The sequence below is a fragment of the Rhinopithecus roxellana genome, chromosome 13 (genome assembly GCF_007565055.1).
Source record: "Rhinopithecus roxellana isolate Shanxi Qingling chromosome 13, ASM756505v1, whole genome shotgun sequence".
Taxonomy (NCBI): Eukaryota; Metazoa; Chordata; class Mammalia; order Primates; family Cercopithecidae; genus Rhinopithecus; species Rhinopithecus roxellana.
Window position 1 is genome coordinate 21864363 of NC_044561.1, and position 20324 is coordinate 21884686.

At 46.9% G+C, this 20324-nt stretch overlaps 2 protein-coding genes across 5 annotated transcripts in view; both read left to right on the forward strand.

The window, feature by feature from the left end:
• The window catches only part of CHEK2 (checkpoint kinase 2), a 51871-nt gene extending 41139 nt beyond the window's left edge, over positions 1 to 10732 (forward strand). For 2 of the 4 annotated variants that reach the window (XM_010359172.2, XM_030915123.1), the window contains 6 exons: positions 836 to 922; positions 2267 to 2430; positions 2899 to 3014; positions 4358 to 4443; positions 9256 to 9324; positions 10487 to 10732. In XM_010359172.2, the coding sequence (XP_010357474.1) occupies positions 836 to 922; positions 2267 to 2430; positions 2899 to 3014; positions 4358 to 4443; positions 9256 to 9324; positions 10487 to 10576 (612 nt within the window). In that variant the 3' untranslated portion in view covers positions 10577 to 10732. The remainder of the gene's footprint in view (positions 1 to 835; positions 923 to 2266; positions 2431 to 2898; positions 3015 to 4357; positions 4444 to 9255; positions 9325 to 10486) is intronic. The other 2 variants (XM_010359181.2, XM_010359191.2) reach the window with 2 other exon arrangements.
• Positions 10733 to 19293: 8561 nt separating this feature from the next.
• The window catches only part of LOC115892834 (tetratricopeptide repeat protein 28-like), a 43082-nt gene continuing 42051 nt past the window's right edge, over positions 19294 to 20324 (forward strand). The window contains exon 1 of the mRNA XM_030915304.1: positions 19294 to 19472. Coding sequence (XP_030771164.1) covers positions 19371 to 19472 — 102 coding nt within the window. The 5' untranslated portion in view covers positions 19294 to 19370. The remainder of the gene's footprint in view (positions 19473 to 20324) is intronic.

Genomic DNA, 20324 nt, shown 5'->3' on the forward strand with positions numbered 1-20324 from the left:
TAAAGAAACATGGCTAGGCATGGTGGCTGATGCCTGTAATCCCAGCACTTTGGGAGGCTGAGGTAGGAAGGTCACTTGAGCCCAAGAGTTCCAGACCAACTTGGGCAACATTGTGAGACCCCGTCTCTACAAAAAAATAAATAAATTAGCTGGTCGAAGTGGCATGCTGGTGGGAGGATCACTTGAGCTGAGGAGGTTGAGGCTATAGTGAGCTAAGATGGTACCACTGCACTTCAGCCTGGGGGACAGAGTGAAACCTTATTTCAAGAAAAGAAAAAAAAAAGAGAAAAGAAAAGAAATGTGGCATAGTGTGTTGGTGTTTGTTCATTTTTATATGCTATTTCAGACAATAGAGTTTTCAAAGACAAAGTCTTTGCATTGAGGAATAGGTTAACTCACATAAACAGATAATTTACAAATATATATTTGTATAGATTCCCTTTAAAAATATTCCCAGGACTGCAATAACCAAATATATCATTTTGGTTGAATTTTTGTGTTTATTTGGTATGTTCGCAAAACATTTTCTATTACCCATTTGTATTTGTATTGAAATTGACACCTTACAGTTCTGCCATGTGAAGGGTTGTTTATTATCTTAAAGTGAAATGAAAGGTTGATCGTTCTAAGTTGCTTTTTTCATTTCCCTGCTTTTTAAAGATCTTCTCAAACAAATTTGTAAACTTTACCCCAACAGTTTTCTATGATTTTGGACAATATGATTGTGTGTATCACGGCTTACGGTTTCACCCAGCTGTGAGATGTGTGTGTTGGTAACTTTGATTCTACTTATCTACTGCATGAATCTGAGGGTCATGCCTGCCTTTCTGTGTAGTACCTTCATGAAAACGGTATTATACACCGTGACTTAAAGCCAGAGAATGTTTTACTGTCATCTCAAGAAGAGGACTGTCTTATAAAGGTAAGAATTGGCATTCTGTATGTGGCTATTCCTGTAGATTCTTGTTCAGAAACTTTTAATTCCTCAAATAAAAAGTGGGAGTGTTAAAAGGTTGAGAATATGACCTCTTACCAATTATTTTAGAGATCAGGTGACATTGCTCTTATCCAGATTCGAATGAGCATTTATTGAGCTTTGTTGTGTACAAGTGACCTTTGTGCTGAGAGAGAGAGAGGACAGGTCTAAATGGACGGGTGGGCTGGGTATGGTGGCTCACACCAGTAATCCCAGCACTTTGGGAGGCTAAGGCAGGCAGATCACCTGAGGTCAGGAGTTTGAGACCAGCCTGGCCAACATGGCAAAACCCCATCTCTACTAAAAATACAAAAATTTAGCTGGGCATGGTAGTGGGTGCCTGTAATCCCAGCTACTTGGGAGGCTGAGACACGAGAATCACTTGAACCCGGGAGGCAGAGGTTACAGTGAGCTAAGATCGTACCACTGCCCTCCAGCCTGTGCAAAAGGGTGAGACATCATCTCAGAATAGGTGAATGAATGAATGAATGAATGAGTAATCACGTGCCCTGCCTTTCCGTGTTTCTCAAGCCTGGCATCACTTTAGAATCTCTTGTTAGGATTTATGACATCCAGGCTTTACTTCAGAAGCTGAGAGTGGCACTCAGTTATAAGCATGTGTTTCCAAGCTCCCCAGGTATTCCATAGTGCAGCCAAGTTTGAGACACTGGGGCCTAAGAACCACATAGAACTAATTAGAATCCTGAAATGTCTGTGATAATGGCAATAAGCTTTTTGTAAGATTACAGAGGACATAGGTTAAGTTGGAAAGCCTGAGTGTTGATATTCCTAGGCTCAGGAATTTTTTTTTTTTTTGAGACGGAGTCTCGCTCTGTTGCCCAGGCTGGAGTGCAGTGGCTAGACCTCAGCTCACTGCAAGCTCCGCCTCCCAGGTTTACGCTGTTCTCCTGCCTCAGCCTCCTGAGTAGCTGGGACTACAGGCGCCCGCCACCTCGCCCGGCTAGTTTTTGTATTTTTTAATAGAGACGGGGTTTCACCTTGTTAGCCAGGATGGTCTTGATCTCCTGACCTCGTGATCCACCCATCTCGGCCTCCCAAAGTGCTGAGATTACAGGCGTGAGCCACCGCGCCCGGCCAGGAATTTTAATTTAAGCAAAATTAAATGTCTTAACTTGCAAAGACATAATCTGTAGATTCCAGATTAATGGCAGGTGTGAATTGTACAATAGAAACTGATCTAGCCTACATGTCTTCTTGGACTGGCAGACTATGTTAATATTTTTATTTATGACATAGTTCAACATTATCCCCTTTTGTACTGAATTTTAGATTACTGATTTTGGGCACTCCAAAATTTTGGGGGAGACCTCTCTCATGAGAACCTTATGTGGAACCCCTACCTACTTGGCTCCTGAAGTTCTTGTTTCTGTTGGGACTGCTGGATATAACCGTGCTGTGGACTGCTGGAGTTTAGGAGTTATTCTTTTTATCTGGTAAGAAACATTTTCATTGCTTCACACTCTAGTAGGAGGTGATTAAATGAAGTCACAAATGTGTCTTGCTGTGTTTTCCAGGCTAGCATGCAGTGGCTTGATCTTGGCCAACTGTAGCCTCTGCCTCCTGGGTCAAGTGATCCTCCCACCTCAGCCTCCTGAGTAGCTGGGACTACAGGCGCACACCACCATGCCCAGTTAATTTTTCTATTTTTTGTAGTGATGGGGTTTTGCCATGTTGCCCAGGCTGGTCTCGAACTCCTGGGCTCAAGTGATCCTCCTGCCTCAGCCTCCCAAAGTGCTGGGATTACAAGCATGAGCCATTGTGCCCAGCCTAGCTCACTTTTTGACTATTGATTTAAAGAAAAATCTTGACTTTTCATTATGCTGAGAAAGAAATCTTCATATCTGAATGCCACTGAGAATGCCACTTGATTTATTTTCCTTTCTCTCTCTACCAATATTAAGCCTTAGTGGGTATCCACCTTTCTCTGAGCATAGGACTCAAGTGTCACTGAAGGATCAGATCACCAGTGGAAAATACAACTTCATTCCTGAAGTCTGGGCAGAGGTCTCAGAAAAGGGTATGAATACAAAAGGTTTAAGAATTTGTGGTATGCTAAAATGTGTATGTGCTGTGGTGGGAGTTTCTTTCCAAAGTCCATGGTGTTTTCTTCTGTCAATTCTGTTCTTATTTTCTGTTGTTTGTTTCACACCATTTGAGAGGCACTGGAAATTATTAAGCGTGTGCACCCAGGTCCCGGGTCTGCTACTACTTAGCTGTGTGGCCTTAGGCAAGTTATTTAACCTCTGTCTCCAATTTCTTTCTGTGTAAAGGGACCCTCAATAATCCCTACCTTAAAAGGTTTTTGTAAGGGTTAAGTATAATGTACACAAGTGCCTGGTACCTATTTTAGTGCCCAAAAAAAGTGCACTTGTAACTTTTTAGTTACAGGGTTTCCTTTGAGTAAGCAAGCATGTAAAAACTAGATGTCATTAGTTACTTTGTATTTTATAATTTATCCTGGCAACTTTAGTTCCCCAAAGAGAAAGTAGAAAATTAAATGTCAAATAATATAACATAGGCGATTGTGTTAAATGTCAGAATATTTAAGGAATAATAGTGTTGTAATATACAAGCCAGCATGCATTTGTTGCTTGCTGGAGTAGTCAAGTTTTTTTTGTTTGTTTGTTTGTTTTTTTTTTTTTTTTGAGACGGAGTCTTGCTCTGTGGCCCGGGCTGGAGTGCAGTGGCCGGATCTCAGCTCACTGCAAGCTCTGCCTGCCGGGTTCACGCCATTCTCCTGCCTCAGCCTCCGGAGTAGCTGGGACTACAGGCGCCCGCCACCTCGCCCAGCTAGTTTTGTATTTTTTTAGTAGAGACGGGGTTTCACCGTGTTAGCCAGGATGGTCTCGATCTCCTGACCTCGTGATCCGCCCATCTCGGCCTCCCAAAGTGCTGGGATTACAGGCTTGAGCCACCGCGCCTGGCCGGAGTAGTCAAGTTTTATTTCTGACAAGTCTGCAGTTCCAGGAAGCCTCTCCCTGGCTGAGTAATTCTCACCCATCCATCTGTAGATGTCAGGGAGAGTTTGCTGTGTATCCCAAGTATCTTAGAATTGGGTGGAAGTTTAGCTTTAATTAGTTTGACCTTGAGTCAACAGGCAACAAGAGAGGGAACAGGCAGCGAAGAGGTCGTGACTGAAGTCCCAGCAGCAGGAGAGAGGGAGTGTCATTATCATTCCTGGTCTTCTCATAGTACTCTGAATACAGAGAGTGAGGAAAATTAGGGGGCCCTGTCTGCTGACTCAGTGATGATCTCAGACCCTCTCTGCTCTTTCTGGATGGTGGCCTGTTAATTCTGGCATACTATTACAATTTAATATATTTATCCTTTTCACTGTGATTTGCCCAATTGTTGCTTTAGCTCTGGACCTTGTCAAGAAGTTGTTGGTAGTGGATCCCAAGGCACGTTTTACGACAGAAGAAGCCTTAAGACACCCGTGGCTTCAGGTGGGTGTGGGATAGTGCCTGCTAGCATAAAATACATGGGAAGCTCTGCTGCCTGAGAGACATGAGGCAGAGGACAGAAACATGTTTACTTTGTTGAGTCTGCTTAATCTAATTGTTTTAGATATATGGGGGATATCTTAGAGGATGGGTTACAACCTGCTTTTTTTTTTTTTTTTTTGAGACAGGTTCTCGTTCTGTCACCCAGGCTAGGGTGCAGTGGCGCGATCTCAGCTCACTGCAACCTCCGTCTCCTGGGTTCAAGCGATTCTTCTGCCTCAGCCTCCTGAGTGGCTGGGATTACAGGTGCATACCACCATGCCCAGCTAATTTTTGTATTTTTTGTAGAGATGGGGTTTCACCATGTTGGTCAGGCTAGAACCTTTTTGATGTTACTCATGGCTGTTGGATGTACAAGCTCACTTTCTGTCCTGTTCTGGTTCCACTTGACTGCCCCGAGTCTCCAGTTTGCCCTGTGTTCCTTTGAGGGCTTGTTCTGGCTCTACCCCCAGCCATGTCCACCGCTCCTCATAGGTGGGGTGCATTCCAGCCATCTTCAACCATAAATCAGGGAAGCTGCGGGAGGGGAGGAGGGCAGCCTCCCTAGGGAGAATCCAGCTGTTTCTCAAGCCCAAGTGACTGGGTACAAAGGGTCCTACTGCTTGTTCATTCAGGTGAGTAAACGTGTCCTTAGTGAAGGCTATCACCTGCACCTTTCATCTGTATTACTGCTGTGTTCCTGCTAGGGGTTCGGGCTGCCATTATTAAATGCTGACCTCATTTGGAACTGCCAAGAGTTGGAAGTACGTTGTGGCTTTGCTGGGTTAATCTTTAGTTTTGGAATTAGCTACAGCATTGGGCAGGTTTTTCTGATAGATGTCTGGTCTTCTGTTATGAGCAGTTCCATTCAGCACAGCCATGCCCCTTTCTATTAATTTTCTTTTGGTCTGTGTATTAGTCTGCTCTCACACTGCTATAAAGAACTGCCCGAGACTGGGTAATTTATAAAGAAAAGATGTTTGATTGACTCACAGTTCAATGTGGCTGGGGAGGCCTCAGGAAACTTACAATCATGGTGGAAGAGGAAGAAGGCATGTCTTAATGGCAGCAGGGGACAGAGTGTGTGAAGGAAGTGAAGGGCGAAGAGCCTCTTATGAAACTGTCAGATCTTGTGAGAACTCACTCACTATCACGAGAGTAGCCTGGGGGAAACCGCCCCCATGTGCCAGTCTCCTCTCAACAGGTCCCTCTCTCAACACCTGGGGATTACAATTTGAGATGAGATTTGGATAGGGACGCAAAGCCAAACCGTATCAATCTGTTTTCTGTGGAGATAGGGGACAGAACCAGGTAGCTTGAGCTCTAGAGGCTGTTACTTGAGCTACATGCTGTTTCTCTGGGGATTACTGGTCCAGGAACTCCTTGGGCAATCCAGCCTCAGCCCCATACTTCTGGGACTCTGGGAAGACTGTCCCCATTCTCTGTTCCAATCCTCTACACCTAACAGTTTTGCTCAGGCCAGCTCAGGTTGAGAACGACAAATCCTTAAAAAAAAAAAAAAAAAAAAGACAGATATATGTATTTTGGATGTTGCCCTGGAAACTACAGTCTCCCCAGAAGAAATCTGTCCGATGATTTAGCATTTAATAGACCACACAGATTTGAAACAGCAGGACCCTGGAGGAAAGGGGTTTGGAAACAAAGGGTGCCTTTGCATGTGGGGATTTTAAGTTTGATGAAAAAGAGAAACATGTCTTTTGGCTCTTTTCATGTGTCCTAATAGGGAAACTCTTGGATCTAAATGTAGAGGTACAGGAGCTGTGTTCATCTCTAACAAAAAAATAGAGCTGGCCAGTTGAGCCTGGGAACAGGGTTTGCATCTGCCTGAAATTTATGAGCAAGCATAGCCTATTTTTCTTGTACTTCTTTGTCTCAAAGAAAACTTATTAACAACCAAGGAGAAGGTGAAGTTCAACTCTGTTGCAGGGTATCCCTGGAACACTCTTTTATCCACCTTTTGCTTTTGCAGTAAAAGGAGGAATGAGCATTGAATGAAGACAAAGATGAAGACTGACCATCTAAAACATCTGTTAGTGATAGTTTGGGTTTTATTTTGGGAAAATTCAGTGTTTTCAAAAAAAAAAACAAATGGTTTTGTGGGTCTGGCGCTGGACTGAGTGTTGGGAATGTGGATTCTGGTCTCTGTTTTGTCATTAACAGAGTGCCCAGTTTTGGGAGCATCCCTTATATCTACTCTCTGCCTTGTATTTACTGCCTGAAATAGAGGATTTCTTCTGTTTGCTTTTAAGGGATATTATAATTTAATCTTTATTTTATTTATTGTTGGAGACAAGGTCTTCCTCTGTTGCCTAAACTGGAGTGCACTGGTGCAATTATAGCTCACTGCAGCCTCGACCTCCTGGCCTTAAGAGATGCTCCCGCCTCAGCCTCACAAAGTGCTTGGATAATAGGCATGAGCCACTGTTCCTGGCTAATTTAATATTTGGGAATAATTGTAGACATAATGAAGAAAATCAATATTTATTTATTTATTTCGTGTTCTGAGATGGAGTCTCACTTTTATCTAATAGGCTGGAGTGAAATGACACGATCTCAGCTCACTGGAACCTCTGCCTCTAGGTTCAAGTGATTCTCTTGCATCAGCCTCCCAAGTGGCTGGGATTACAGCTCATTTTTGTACTTTTAGTAGAGACGGGGTTTCACCATGTTAGTCAGGCTGGTCTCGAACTCCTGACCTCAGGTGATCCACTCACCTTGGCCTCCCAAAGTGCTGGGATTACAGGCACGAGCCACTGCACCTGGCCTGTTTACTTGTCTTAAATATAGGCCCGATTAGGCTTGTGACCACTCTGTTTGGCTTCACTGAAGGGCTGCTAAGAGATGGACTTTTGAGAGTGACACTGCAAGATAACTGAGATCCTAAGTGAGGCCATGAGAGGGTGTGGAGTGGAATCCAGATGAGCTTGCTGCTGTCATATGGCAATGGGGAGCTACACTGAGAAACTTAAAACAGAGTGACCTCAAGTGATCTGCCCTGCCTCGGCCTCCCAAAGTGCTGGGATTACAGGCGTGAGCCACTGTGCCTGGTCCTTCTTTCCTTCTTTCTTTCTTCCTCCTCCCCTCCCGTTCCCCTCCTCTCCCCTCCCTTCCCCTCCCCTCCCTTCCCCTCCCCTCTTTCCTCCCCCCTTTCCTCCCCTGCTCGCTTTTTTCCTTCCTTGCTTCTTTCCTTTCTTCCTTCCTCAGGGTCTTGCTCTCTCACCTAGGCTGAAGTGCAGTGGCATGATCACTGCACCATGACTTTCAGGTTCAAGTGATCCTCCTGCCCTAGTCTCCCAAGTAGCTGAGACTACAGGTGTATGCCACCATGTCTGGCTAATTTTTAAATTTTTTTTTTTTTTTTTTTGTGAGACAGAGTCGTACTCTGTCACCCAGGCTGGAGTGCAGTGGTGTGATCCCCGCTTACTGCAACCTCTGCCTCTCGAGTTCAAGCGATTCTTCTGCCTCAGCCTCCTGAGTAGCTGGGATTACAGGCGTGCACCACCCTGCCCGGCTAATTTTGTATTTTTAGTAGAGACGGGGTTTTACCATGTTAGCCAGACTGATCTCAAACTTCTGACCTCAGGTGGTCCACCCGCCTTGGCTTCCCAAAGTGCTGTAATTACAGGTGGGCGCCTCCGTGCCCGGCCTAATTTTAAAATTTTTTTGTAGTGACACAGTCCCACTATGTTGCCCAGGCTGGTCTCAAATTCCTGGCCTCAAGCAGTTCTCCCACCTTGGCCTCCCAAAGTGCTGGCATTATAGGCATGAGCCACCATGCCCAACCTAGTGTTGTAAAATTTCCATATCCATCAAATTGCCAAATGGTGGAGGACTTTACTGTATCCTCTCCCTTTGCCCACTGTGGTACGCTTGGCTCAGTGGGAGCCAAGTGGGGCTGGAGTTGGGTGGGAAAGTACATGAAGCATTGGAATCAGATAACTCTGGGTCTGTATTCTGCACATGCCACCTGTGAGTGGCTGAACTGGGCTTCTGGCCAGCACACAAAGGCCACATTCCTAGTTATAGATGTTCCTTTCACCTTGCTGAAGATGAGGAGGCTGCACCAGACCACCTCTCAGGGTTTCCTAATGCAAATCCTTGAACCCTGCAGAAGTGAGCATCCAGAGAGGTGGGAGCTACTTTTATACACACTGTCTGTGCCCTCCTCATCTCCCGCTCCTGCAGCATGAAACACCTGTAATGCTTTGTTCTGTTTATTGTCTCCCTTTCTCATTAGACCTGAGCTCTGGGATATTGTGGGCTCAAGTACTTCTGACAATTTGTATGGCATCTGCTGGGTGAATTTTCCTAGGGTGCTGGACTGGTTGTTAGGATAGCCTGGGTAACTGGCCTCATTCATGGCAGGGGCAGCAGGTGGAGGGTGGTCCTGGAAGGATTTGAGGAGCTGCATGGAGTCAGGCGCAGCCTCTGGTCTCCTGATTGCCATCTTTCTCAGGATCTGGGATACTAATTTAGAAACTCTTGACTGCTGGAGGCTGTGATTGACCCACTGAGAGCTTTTAGGCATGTGGATGTGAGTCAGCCAGGATTGATGGAGCATTGACTGCTAATTAGACTCCTCTGGGAAGGTAGAGGGGGGCAACACATAATGCCTTAGCTGTGGGATCTTCATCAAGGGGATGATTCTTGGACGGACATCTTTTCCTCCCTCTTTCCAGGGGCATGCTAGCCCTGTCCTTCTAGGAGCTTTCTATCCTTCAGACACAGCTACTTATGTTTTTAATTCCCTCACAGGATGAAGACATGAAGAGAAAGTTTCAAGATCTGCTGTCTGAGGAAAATGAATCCACAGCTCTACCCCAGGTTCTAGCCCAGGCATTTGTATTCCTGATGATCACTAAATGTAGTCTGGGCTTAAGGAGCTGATAAGCAAAGATGATGTGTCTGAAGATTTTCCTGAGTAGCAATTGCTTAACATTGTTTCAATTATAATGTAGTAAAAACTCTGTTTTAACTTGATCCACTCCAGCACCCTTAGATTTAAAAGTGCAGGATACGTTTAATATCTAACACGTAATAGACAGATAAGCACAGCCAGGGATTGTCATCCAAAAGGTCACCTGCAAGGCAGTTTTGAAAGAGTCTATTAGAGGCTCAAATATAAATTTGTTGGAAAAATTAAAATTTGGATCAGTAGTTGATTCCTTGATTATAATTTTATTCTTTAAAGTTCTTTGTAAGTATAAGTTAATTCCAGTCCTGCTTTTTTGTTGTTGTTGTTGTTGAGTGGTAGCCCTCCTTTTTCCCACTATTTCCTGTCCCCAATTTTTTTTTTTTTTTTTTGAGACAGAGTCTTGGTCTGTCACACAGGCTGGAGTGCAGTGGTGTAATCTCAGCTCACTGCAACCTCTGCCTCCTGGGTTCAAGCAATTCTCCTGCCTCAGTCTCCCGAGTAGCTGGGACTACAGGTGCCTGCCACTGCACCCAGCTAATTTTTGTATTTTTAGGTGAGATGGGGTTTTGCCATGTTGGTCAGGCTTGTCTCTAACTTTTGATCTGAAGCGATCTGCCCATCTTGGCCTCCCAAAGTGCTGGGATTATAGGCATGAGTCACCGCACCCAGCCTTCCTCACAATTTTATATATGGGAAAACAACTAAGGCACAAAGATTATCTTCCCGCAAAACAGCAAGACTTGGGGCTTCAACTGAGAGGAATTATAGTCCTTTTAAACTTGATATTTAGAAGAAGATAATCAAGAGGAAGTTGGTTATGCTACTTGCTTTCAGTATACATCATTCAGAGGTCAGAAACCATAAGGGAGAGAAATATCTATTAGATAAGCATATCTGAGTTCCGGGCTGTGGTGAGGACTCAGTTGTCAATGATGACAACCAGTAATTTTTGGTACTAGAATTTCACATCAAATGCCCCCACTTTACTGGAAGTGTATTGGGGAACTTTGATAATCTTAAAGAAGCCAGTGATTTTCTTGTGAACATTTCTCCATTTTCCTTTATTTTCAGCCTTCTACTAGTCGAAAGCGGCCCCATGAAGGGGAAGCTGAGGGTGCCGAGACCACAAAGCGCCTGGCTGTGTGTGCTGCTGTATTGTGAACTCCGTGGTTTGAACATGAAAGAAATGTACCTTCTTTCACTCTGTCATCTTTCTTTTCTTTAAGTCCGTTTTTTATAATTTGTATTTTAATTATGGGAATAATTGCTTTTTCACAGTCACTGATGTACAAATAAAAACCTGATGGAACCTGGGCATTGTGCTTCTGCTTGATAATCGGTTCTTTAGTTGAATGGCTTTATTATTTATTTATTTGAGATAGAGTCTCACTCTGTTGCCTAGCCTGAAGTGCAGTGGTACAAGCTTGGCTCACTGCAACCTCTGCTTCCCAGGTTCAAGTGATTCTTGTGCCTCAGCCTCCCGAGTAGCTGGGATTACAGGTATGCACCACCATGCCCAGCTAATTTTTATATTTTTTGTAGAGACAAGGTTTTGCCATGTTGGCCAGCCTGGTCTTGAACTCCGGACCTCAGGTGATCTGCCTGCCTTGGTCTCTTAAAGTGCTGGGATTACACGCGTGAGCCATTGCGCCTAGCCTGAATGGCTTTTTTTTTTTTTTTTTGAGATTGAGTCTCGCTCTGTCGCCCAGGCTGGAGTGCAGTGGCCAGATCTCAGCTCACTGCAAGCTCCGCCTCACGAGTTTATGCCATTCTCCTGCCTCAGCCTCCCGAGTAGCTGGGACTACAGGCGCCCGCCACCTCGCCCAGCTAGTTTTTTTTTGTATTTTTTACTAGAGACGGGGTTTCACCGTGTTAGCCAGGATGGTCTGGATCTCCTGACCTCGTGATCCGCCCATCTCAGCCTCCCAAAGTGCTGGGATTACAGGCTTGAGCCACTGTGCCCGGCCGGCTTTTTTATATTTAAAGTTCTTGTGTGCCTTTCATCTGGAACTACACCTTGGCTATCACTAGGCAGGTTTCCCAGGATGTCACCCTGGTCTCAGCCTGTGAGAGCCGAATACAAATTCTAAGGACCCCTTGGAAAGTTCCAGGGAAAGAAACATAATGAGGTTGGGGGTGGAGTTTGTAGAGACTGGTGGACTGGCTGCCAACATCTTCGTGAGAACAGCAGGTACCTTGGTGCATAGTAACAGGCCAGTTTATATTCTCATCCTCGCCCTCATAAAGATACAAGTCTACAGTCTCTGAAACCTTTGGGCTAGATAAGTTGTGAAATTTAATGATCCAATTTTAGGAAGATGATAAGGCATATCTACTATGTGTATGTGTAGCACCCCAGTGGAGTCCTACACATGTGGAGTCCTACCCCAGTGGAGACCAAACATGTTAATATTTCCACAGCAAATATTCACAGTAAGAGGGATAGAGAAAGATTATAGGTAGTTGCATATTGGTTCTTATCAGTCTTTTCTTCCAAAGGAGCTACAATGACTTGTTTTTGAGAGCTGTTTGGGTTTTGGAAGTGGAGATAAGGCATGTGGTTATGTCATGTTGACCCAACAGTGACCAGGGAGGCCCTGTGCAAAGACTTACCCTTGGCTGCTCTTGTCCTCACAGTGATTCTGTGAGTGAGGTCCTCCAGCCACTGTCATGTCACAGGTGAGGAAACCAAAGTTAGAGGAGGAAGGTAACTTTTCCAGTGTCACACAGCTGGTAAATAGCAGAGCTGGGACCCAACCCAGGTCTTTTTGACTCTAAAACTAATGTTCCTTATTGTCCACTGAATCTGCTTTTATAACTTTGCTTGGTTGATGCTAGGACACTTTGTAGCTTGCTGGCCATGCCATGAATTGAGTGCCATGGTTCAAATGCCACTGGCAATTCAGTCAGGGCAGGGTCAAGGGCACACAGCCATTTCCTTAGGAAATGGGGGTGGTGGTTGGAAATTTCCATTAAAGGGTATTTAAGTATTCTGAGACTTGGCTGGCCTGGTGTAGGGGGTTTGGGAATTTAGGTGGTTTGCATGTTTAAAGGAATGAGGCTGAGATTGCCAAGTAGACGGGCTTTAGCTCATTTGAATATTTAATGTGGAGGCTGTGGTTTCCTGGGACATTTATCCCACTCATGCAGAGTTAGCTGGCTTTTCTCTGTTTCTTTTCTTTCTTTCTTTCTTTTTTTTTTTTTTGAGATGAAGTCTCACGCTTGTTGCCCAGGCTGGAGTGCAATGGTACGATCTCGGCTCATTGCAACCTCCACCTCCTGGGTTCAAGCGATTTTCCTGCCTCAGCCTCCCAAGTAGCTGGGATTACAGGTGCCCGCCACCACGCCCAGCTAATTTTTGTATTTTTAGTAGAGATGGGGTTTCACCATGTTGGCCAGACTGGTCTTGAACTCCTGAGCTCGGGCAATCTGCCCACCTCCCTCCCAAAGTGCTGGAAACAGGCGTGAGCCACCACGCCCTGCCACCCTTCTCTGTTTCTAGAGCATTTTATATTAACTCCCTCTCATGGTATCTTCCATGGTAGACTGAATAATGGCCCCTCCAAAGTGTCCTCATCTTAATCCAAGAATATGTTCCTTTCCATGACAAAAGGGACTTTGCAGATGTGATTAAGCATCTTGAGATTGGAGCTTATCCTATGTTGCCTGTGGGTCCAGTGTCCCATCACAGTGTTTTTGTTTTTGTTTTCTTTTTTTTTGAGATGGAGTTTTTTGCTCTTGTTGCCCAGACTGGAGTGCAATGGTGCAATCTCAGCTCACTGCAACCTCCACCTCCCAAGGTTCAAGCGATTCTCCTGCCTCAGCCTCCTGAGTAGCTGGGATTATAGGCGCTTGCCACCATGCCCAGCTAATTTTTGTATTTTTAGTAAAGATGGGGTTTCACCATGTTGGCCAGGCTGGTCTCTAACTCCTGACCTTGTGATCTGCCTGCCTCGGCCTCCCAAAGTGCTGGGATTACAGGCATGAGCCACCACATCTGGCCCGTAGTGCTCTTTTAAGAGGGACTCAGCGGTCAGGGGAGATGGCAATGTGATGATGACTGAGTGTCTTAGTCTTTTTTGTATTGCTATGCAATATCTGAGACAGGGTAAGTTATAAAGAACAGGTTTATTTCTTACAGTTCTGGAGGCTGGGAAGGTCAAGATCGAGGGGCCCACTTCTGGTGAGGGTCCTGCTGTGTCATCCCATGATGGAAGGCATCACATCAAGAGAGAAAGGGGGTTGAACTCATCCTTTTATTAGGAACCCACCTCCATGATAATTAACCCTCTGCTGAGATAACACCATTACTCCATTAATGAGGGCAGATCTTTCATGACCTAATTACCTCTTAAAGGTCCCATCTCTCAACGCTGTTGCATTGGAGATCAAATTTCCAACACATGAACTCTGGGGTTCACATTCAAACCATAGCACTGTGCAGAGATTGGACTGGTGTGGTTTAAAAATGGAGGAAGGGGCCACAATCCAAGGATTATAGGTAACCACTAAAAACAGGAAAAGGCAAGAAAATGGGTTTTCCCTTCAGAACCTGCTGAAGGAATCAGTCCTTCACAACTTGACTTTAGTCAAGTGAAACTGATTTGAGGCTTCTGACCTGTAGAACAATAAGATATTAAGTCTGTGTTGTTGTAAGCCAATCAGTTTGTGGTAATTTGTTACAGCAGCCGTAGAAAACTAATTGACTCACCAATGTGAGAAATCAGCTGCTGATTTAAGGCTACCCAGCACCTACTTCCTCTCCTAATCTCACTCTAATATTCTCTTGGAGGAATTGTCTTCCCTATCCTATCAAGTTATGGGAGATGGGGCCAGGTGTGGTGGCTCAGCAATCCCAGCACTTTGGGAGGCTAAGACGGGTGGATCACTTGAGATCAGGAGTTTGAGACTAGCCTGGCCAACATAGTAAAACCCCATCTCTACTGAAAATACAAAAAGTAGCTGGGGGTGGTGGTGGGCACCTATAATCCCAACTACTCCAGAGGTTGTGGCACGAGAATTGCTTGAACAGAGGTTCAAGTGAGCTGAGATCACACCACTGCACTCCATCCAGCCTGGAGGACACAGTGAGACTCCATCTCAAAACACAAAAACAAAAACAAAAAAACAAGCTATGGGAGAGGATGGGAAAGCTAAGTATCTTTTGCACCTACCCCCACTCCCACCATTGCAGAAGCTGAAGGGGTTCCTAGAGGCTTCTGCTGTGGAGCTGTTCCCACTGGCCCCCCAGCTGGAGGTGGGTTTAGGACTTTGAAACAGTAACAAATGGAGCTGGGATGGCAATGACGAGAACAATATTGTGCTAAACTGAACTCTGCACTTCCTAACGTTGGCTTTGGGTAAATTACCTCAAATTGCTGAGCCTTTGTTTCTATATTTGTAAAATGGGTGCAGTAAGAGTACCAACCTCTTCTGTGCTGTTTGGAGGAGGCAGGTCCATAAAGTACCTGGCATGTGGTAAGGGATTCATGAATGTTGGCTTCTATCATTAAGGGTGGGAGAGCCACATAAGTAGCCAGAGAGAGTCATAGAAAGTTCTTGAGCCAGAGAAGTAAGATAATCTTTTCAGCTTTTTGTGCAGCATAAAAGGTAGGTAATTTGCTTGCCTTTGACCAAGCAAATCTGGGACTTGCCAGGCCAGGGGTGAATGGTGGGAACCCAGGTAGAGGGATATTTCTCATTGGCTGAATTAACTGTGACTCTGTTTTGTGGAGCAGCCAGGTTGCTTCATGGTGGACTTGCTGCATGCCTACATGATGGTGCCATGGATAGCTCGTTTGTGCCAGCCCTGTACCCGATACCTCTTGTGGTAACTGCATCCCTATTTTTCAGAAGGAAGCATCCTTCCTTCCACTTTCCCATTTTTCCCCATGTCCTTCTGGAGAGGATGACCCCAGCGCCTTCCTGAGGGGGCTTCACAGCCAGGTCTGGCCAAGCTGGATGTGGTGATTGGCTCAGGCAGGGGCATGTGGCCCAAATGGGTCCAGTGAAAGTCAGCCCTGGGACTTTGGCTGGAACTATCAGGGAACAGCCTCTGCTTTCTTGGGCAGATGTGAGTTAGGAGACGCTCAGGCCACTACGTGGAAAGAACTGCATGAGAATGAAGTAATCAAAGGGAAGCCAGCACTGAGAGATTAGAGAGACTTATGTCGTATAAGGGCCTGTATCCAGCTATGCCTGAAGTGAGGTACCACCCCAGGCCTTTTCAGTCATGCTATCAGTTTTGTTCCTTTTTTCTGTTTTACTTTTGGTGGAGTTTTTTGTTTTTTATTTTTTTGTTTTTTTCTCGTTACTTGAATAAGAAAAATACCAGACTAGAAGGCTGGGTGTGGTGGCTCACACCTGTAATCCCAGCACTTTGGGAGGCCGAGGCAGGTGGATCACGAGGTCAGGAGTTCGAGATCAGCCTGACCAACATGGTGAAACCCCGTCTCTACTAAAAATACAAAAAAATTAGCCAGGCGTGGTGGTGTGTGCCTGTAATCCCAGCTACTCAGGAGGCTGAGGCAGGAGAGTCGCTTGAACCTGGGAGGCGGAGATTACAGTGAGCTGAGATTGCACCACTGCATTCCAGCCTGGGTGACAGAGCAAGACTCTGTCTCAAAACAAAAACACAAACAACCCCCAAAAAACCAGACTAGTAAATGCAACCATTTACAAATTCCAAGAGACTCTTGAAGATTCTTTTTGTTAGTAGGGAAAACATTCTCCGTTTTTCTGCCAACTTTAGGGTTTTCAGAGAAGTCTGGGGGAGAGAAAGAAAAGCAAAGATGTGGGAAGAAAGAGTCCTTGCAGCCCCAAGTTGGGCGAACTCCTCCCAGCTACTTATACCACAGGGTTTGGGAGCACAGCCCCTTTCATTAAACTTTTAGGAGTCTTGGATAGATAGCGTGGGAATTACACCAGTGAAACTCAGCTTTGTGTATGTCAGGCATTAGGCCCTGGGATATGCAGTCATGTGTTGTATAATGACATTTTAGTCAATGACAAACCACATGTAAGTCAGTGGTACCATAAGATGATTACGGAACTGAAAAATTCCTATTGCTTAGTGACGTAGCCATTGTAATGTTAGGGTAACATATTACTGTGTTTCTGGTGATGCTGGTGTAAATAAATCTGTGCTGCCAGTTCTATAAAAGCATAGCATGTACAATTACATACAATAATACTTGATAATTAACAACTATGTTACTGGTTTATTTTTGTGAGACAGTCTTGCTGTGTTGCTCAGGCTAGGGTGCAGTGGTGTGATCTTGGCTTACTGCAACTTCTGCCTCCCAGATTGAAACGATTCTTCTGCCTCAACCTCCCGAGTAGCAGGAATTGCAGGCACCCACCACCACGCCCAGGTAATCTTTGTATTTTTAGCTGAAATGGGGTTTCACCATGCTGCCTAGGTTGGTCTTGAACTCCTGACCTCAGATGATCTGCCCACCTCAGCCTCCCAAAGTGCTGGGATTACAGGCATGAGACACTGTGCCTGGCTCTGGTGTATTTAGTATTTTTCATAATTTTAGAATGTATGTCTTCTATTTACATTAAAAAATAGTTAACTATAAAAAAGCCTCAGGGCCGGGCGTGGTGGCTCAAGCCTGTAATCCCAGCATTTTGGGAGGCCGAGACGGGCGGATCACGAGGTCAGGAGATCCAGACCATCCTGGCTAACCCCGTCTCTACTAAAAAAATACAAAAAACTAGCTGGGCGGGGTGGCGGGTGCCTGTAGTCCCAGCTACTCAGGAGGCTGAGGCAGGAGAATGGCGTGAACCCGGTGAGCTTAGATCTGGCCACTGCACTACAGCCTGGGCGACAGAGCGAGACTCCGTCTCAAAATAAATAAATAAATAAATAAAACAGCCTCAGGCAGGTCCTTCGGGAAGTAATCTGGAAGAAGAATGCATTGTTATCACAGGAGATGACAGCTACATGCATGTTATTGCCCAGGCTGTAGTACAATGGCAAGATCTTGGCTCACTGCAACCTCCACCTCCTGGGTTCAAGTGATTCTCCTGCCTCAGTCTCCTGAGTAGCTGGGATTACAGGTGCACACCATCATGCCTGGCTAAGTTTTGTATTTTTGGCAGAGATGGGGGTTTCACCATGTTGGCCAGGATGGTCTCGAACTCCTGACCTCAAATGATCTGCCTGCCTCAGCCTCCCAAAGTGCTGGGATTACAGGTGTGAGCCACCAAGCCTGGCAAAAATTTTTAAATAAATGTCAGTAAGCTAAGGTTAATTTATTATTGAAGAAAACCTTTAAAAAATTTTGGTGTAGCCTAAGCATATGGTGTTTATAAAGTCTACAGTAGTGTACAGTAAGGTCCTATGCCTTCACACTCACTGACTCGTCCACAGCATCTTCCAGTCCTGCAAGCTCCTTTCATGGTAAGTGCCCTATACAGGAGTACCATTTTAAAATCTCTTATATTCTTTTCTTACTGTACCTTCTCTATGTTCAGGTACACAAGTACTTACCATTGTATTACAATTGCCTATAGTCAGTAAATATCATGCCGTGCAGGTGGTAGCATGGGAGCAATAGGCTAAGCCATACAGCCTAGGTGTGTAGTAGGCTATACAAGGCTATACAAGGTTCGTGTAAGTGCACTTTGCTGTTTGCACAATGACGCAATCACCTAAGGAGGCATTTCTCAGAACCATCCCGTGATTAACAGAGGCATGACCGTACAGTCATCATCTCCCTGAAAGCTCAGTCAACCCTGTGCAGTGCTACTGCCACACTCCCCTTTCACACATGTAGAAATCAAGGATCTTTGGCTCCTCTAAGTGACTTGTTCAAGGTTTCTCAGTTTTCAAGAGATGGAGGCAGGACTTGAATTGAGATTTCCCTTTCTTGAGAACCTGTGGTCCTTAACCATTAAAAACCACTTAAGAGGTCTTGTCTCTTGATCACTACCTACTAAGTGCTAGGCGCGGTGCTGAGGCTTTCTCTTGATTATCACATTGAGTCCTTAGATTCAGGAGAAACAGGCCAGGCGCGGTGGCTCACACCTGTAATCTCAGCACTTTGGGAGGCCAAGGCGGGCGGATCACGAGGTCAGGAGATGGAGATCATCCTGGCTAACACGGTGAAACCCTGTCTCTACTAAAAATACAAAAATTAGCCGGGCGTGGTGGCGGGCGCCTGTAGTTGCAGCTACTTGGGAGGCTGCGGCAGGAGAATGGCGTGAACCCGGAAGGCGGGGCTTGCAGTGAGCGGAGATCGCGCCACTGCACTCCAGCCTGGGCGACACAGTGAGACTCCGTCTCAAAATAAATAAACAAATAAAACAAAAAAATAAAATAATAATTAAAAAAAAAAGATTTAGGAGAAACAAGTCCCGAAGCCCTGACCCTAACACGCAAGGGTTAGTGGAGATGTGGGACTTGAACTCAGCTTCTCGGTTGAGTCTGGCTGTCTCCAGGATGCGGCCACGTGCTTGCACACCTCCACGATGGCGATCCTGCCCCCTTAGTGGCGTCCTTAGCTCGGCACTTCTTGCGGGGAAGTCCCTCCTAGCCCGGACCCTCGTCCCAGTCCCCGCGTCGTGAGGGAAGCGAAAGGGGCAGTGTGGGGAAATGGCCGAGGGGTCGGGTCCGGGGTGTTCTGCAGACAGACAGGCGGCGGTTCGGAGCGAGGAACTGCGCGCTCACCCGCCGAGTCGGATGGGCCCGGCGGGGGTGGGCTAGACACTGGGAACAGCGGCCAGCTCCAGAGGGCGCGAGGCGGGGCGCGCGGGGAGGGGGCGCGGCGAACGCGCGCGTGCGCGGTGCGTGTGTGGGCCCGCGGGGGCGCGCGCGGTTGGTGGGGGGGGCAGTGAGGGTCGCCGCGGCGGCGTGCAGCACGGCGGGAACATGGCGCGCGGAACCGGCGCGCGCGCCTAGCTGGCGGGACCGTTAGCTCGAGGGGGACGCGGCCCGGGCCCCGTGGGGATGGAGCAGTCGCCGCAGCCCGCGCCCGAGCCGACCCAAGGGCCGACCCCTGCAAGGAGCCGAAGGCGGCGGGAGCCCGAGTCGCCGCCGGCGTCGGCGCCGGTGAGTGCGTGAGGGGCTCGGGCCGGGAGACTTTCTTTGTGAAACTCCGGCGGTGGGAGCTGAGGCCGGGCCTCAGCTGCTGAGGAGCGCCTGCGAGGCGGAAGGCGTCTCGCAGTCCGGGTTCGATGACCTGGTCCGCCGCCTGCCTGCCTCAGTTTCCGCGAGAGTGTGTGTGAGTGTGTGTGGGTGTTGGCCTGCACTCACGGGGGTGGAGGGGGGGTCGGTATACAGTCGGCGCCTAATGCGTGCAGCGCCTCCCCCTCACCCCAGCCCCCGTGGGGCGGAACCTGGGGACCGGAGTCCACCTGAGCGGTAGGCGGTACCCTTGGGGAGACAGGTGTCGGCTCAGTCCGGGAGGCTCAGGTGCTACCTTTCCCGGGTGGGGTTTGTGAGGAGTGAGCTCTTCGTCCCTGGAGGCGAGCAAGTCTGTCGGTGGCTCATCACAGAGGGCTATTTTGGAAAGCGTTCCACCCACCTCAGCTTCGTGCTGTGTTTGGGTCACTAGTCAGGGGGAAGGATGCTGAGCGACATGGACTTTAGAGGAGGGGCTCCCGCTGGACAGGATGGCTCTGGGCTCTCGAGCTTACCCGTACCCCTGCCTCTCAAACCCGTTAGAGCGTAGGAATCATTAGGAGCACCTGATAGAAATGCCACGGACTGTGTGGCTCACCAAAGCAGGGAAGCCGATTTTGAACTTAAAGCTCCGAAGTTGTGATCAGGCGAGCTTGGCAAGCACTGTTTTAGAGAGTAGGCTTCCTGCGAGCAGGAGCCGGTTCTGTGTATACCTCACCATGGCATCCTGGTACCTGACATGGTGCCTGGCACACGGTAGATGATCAGAAAATATCTGTA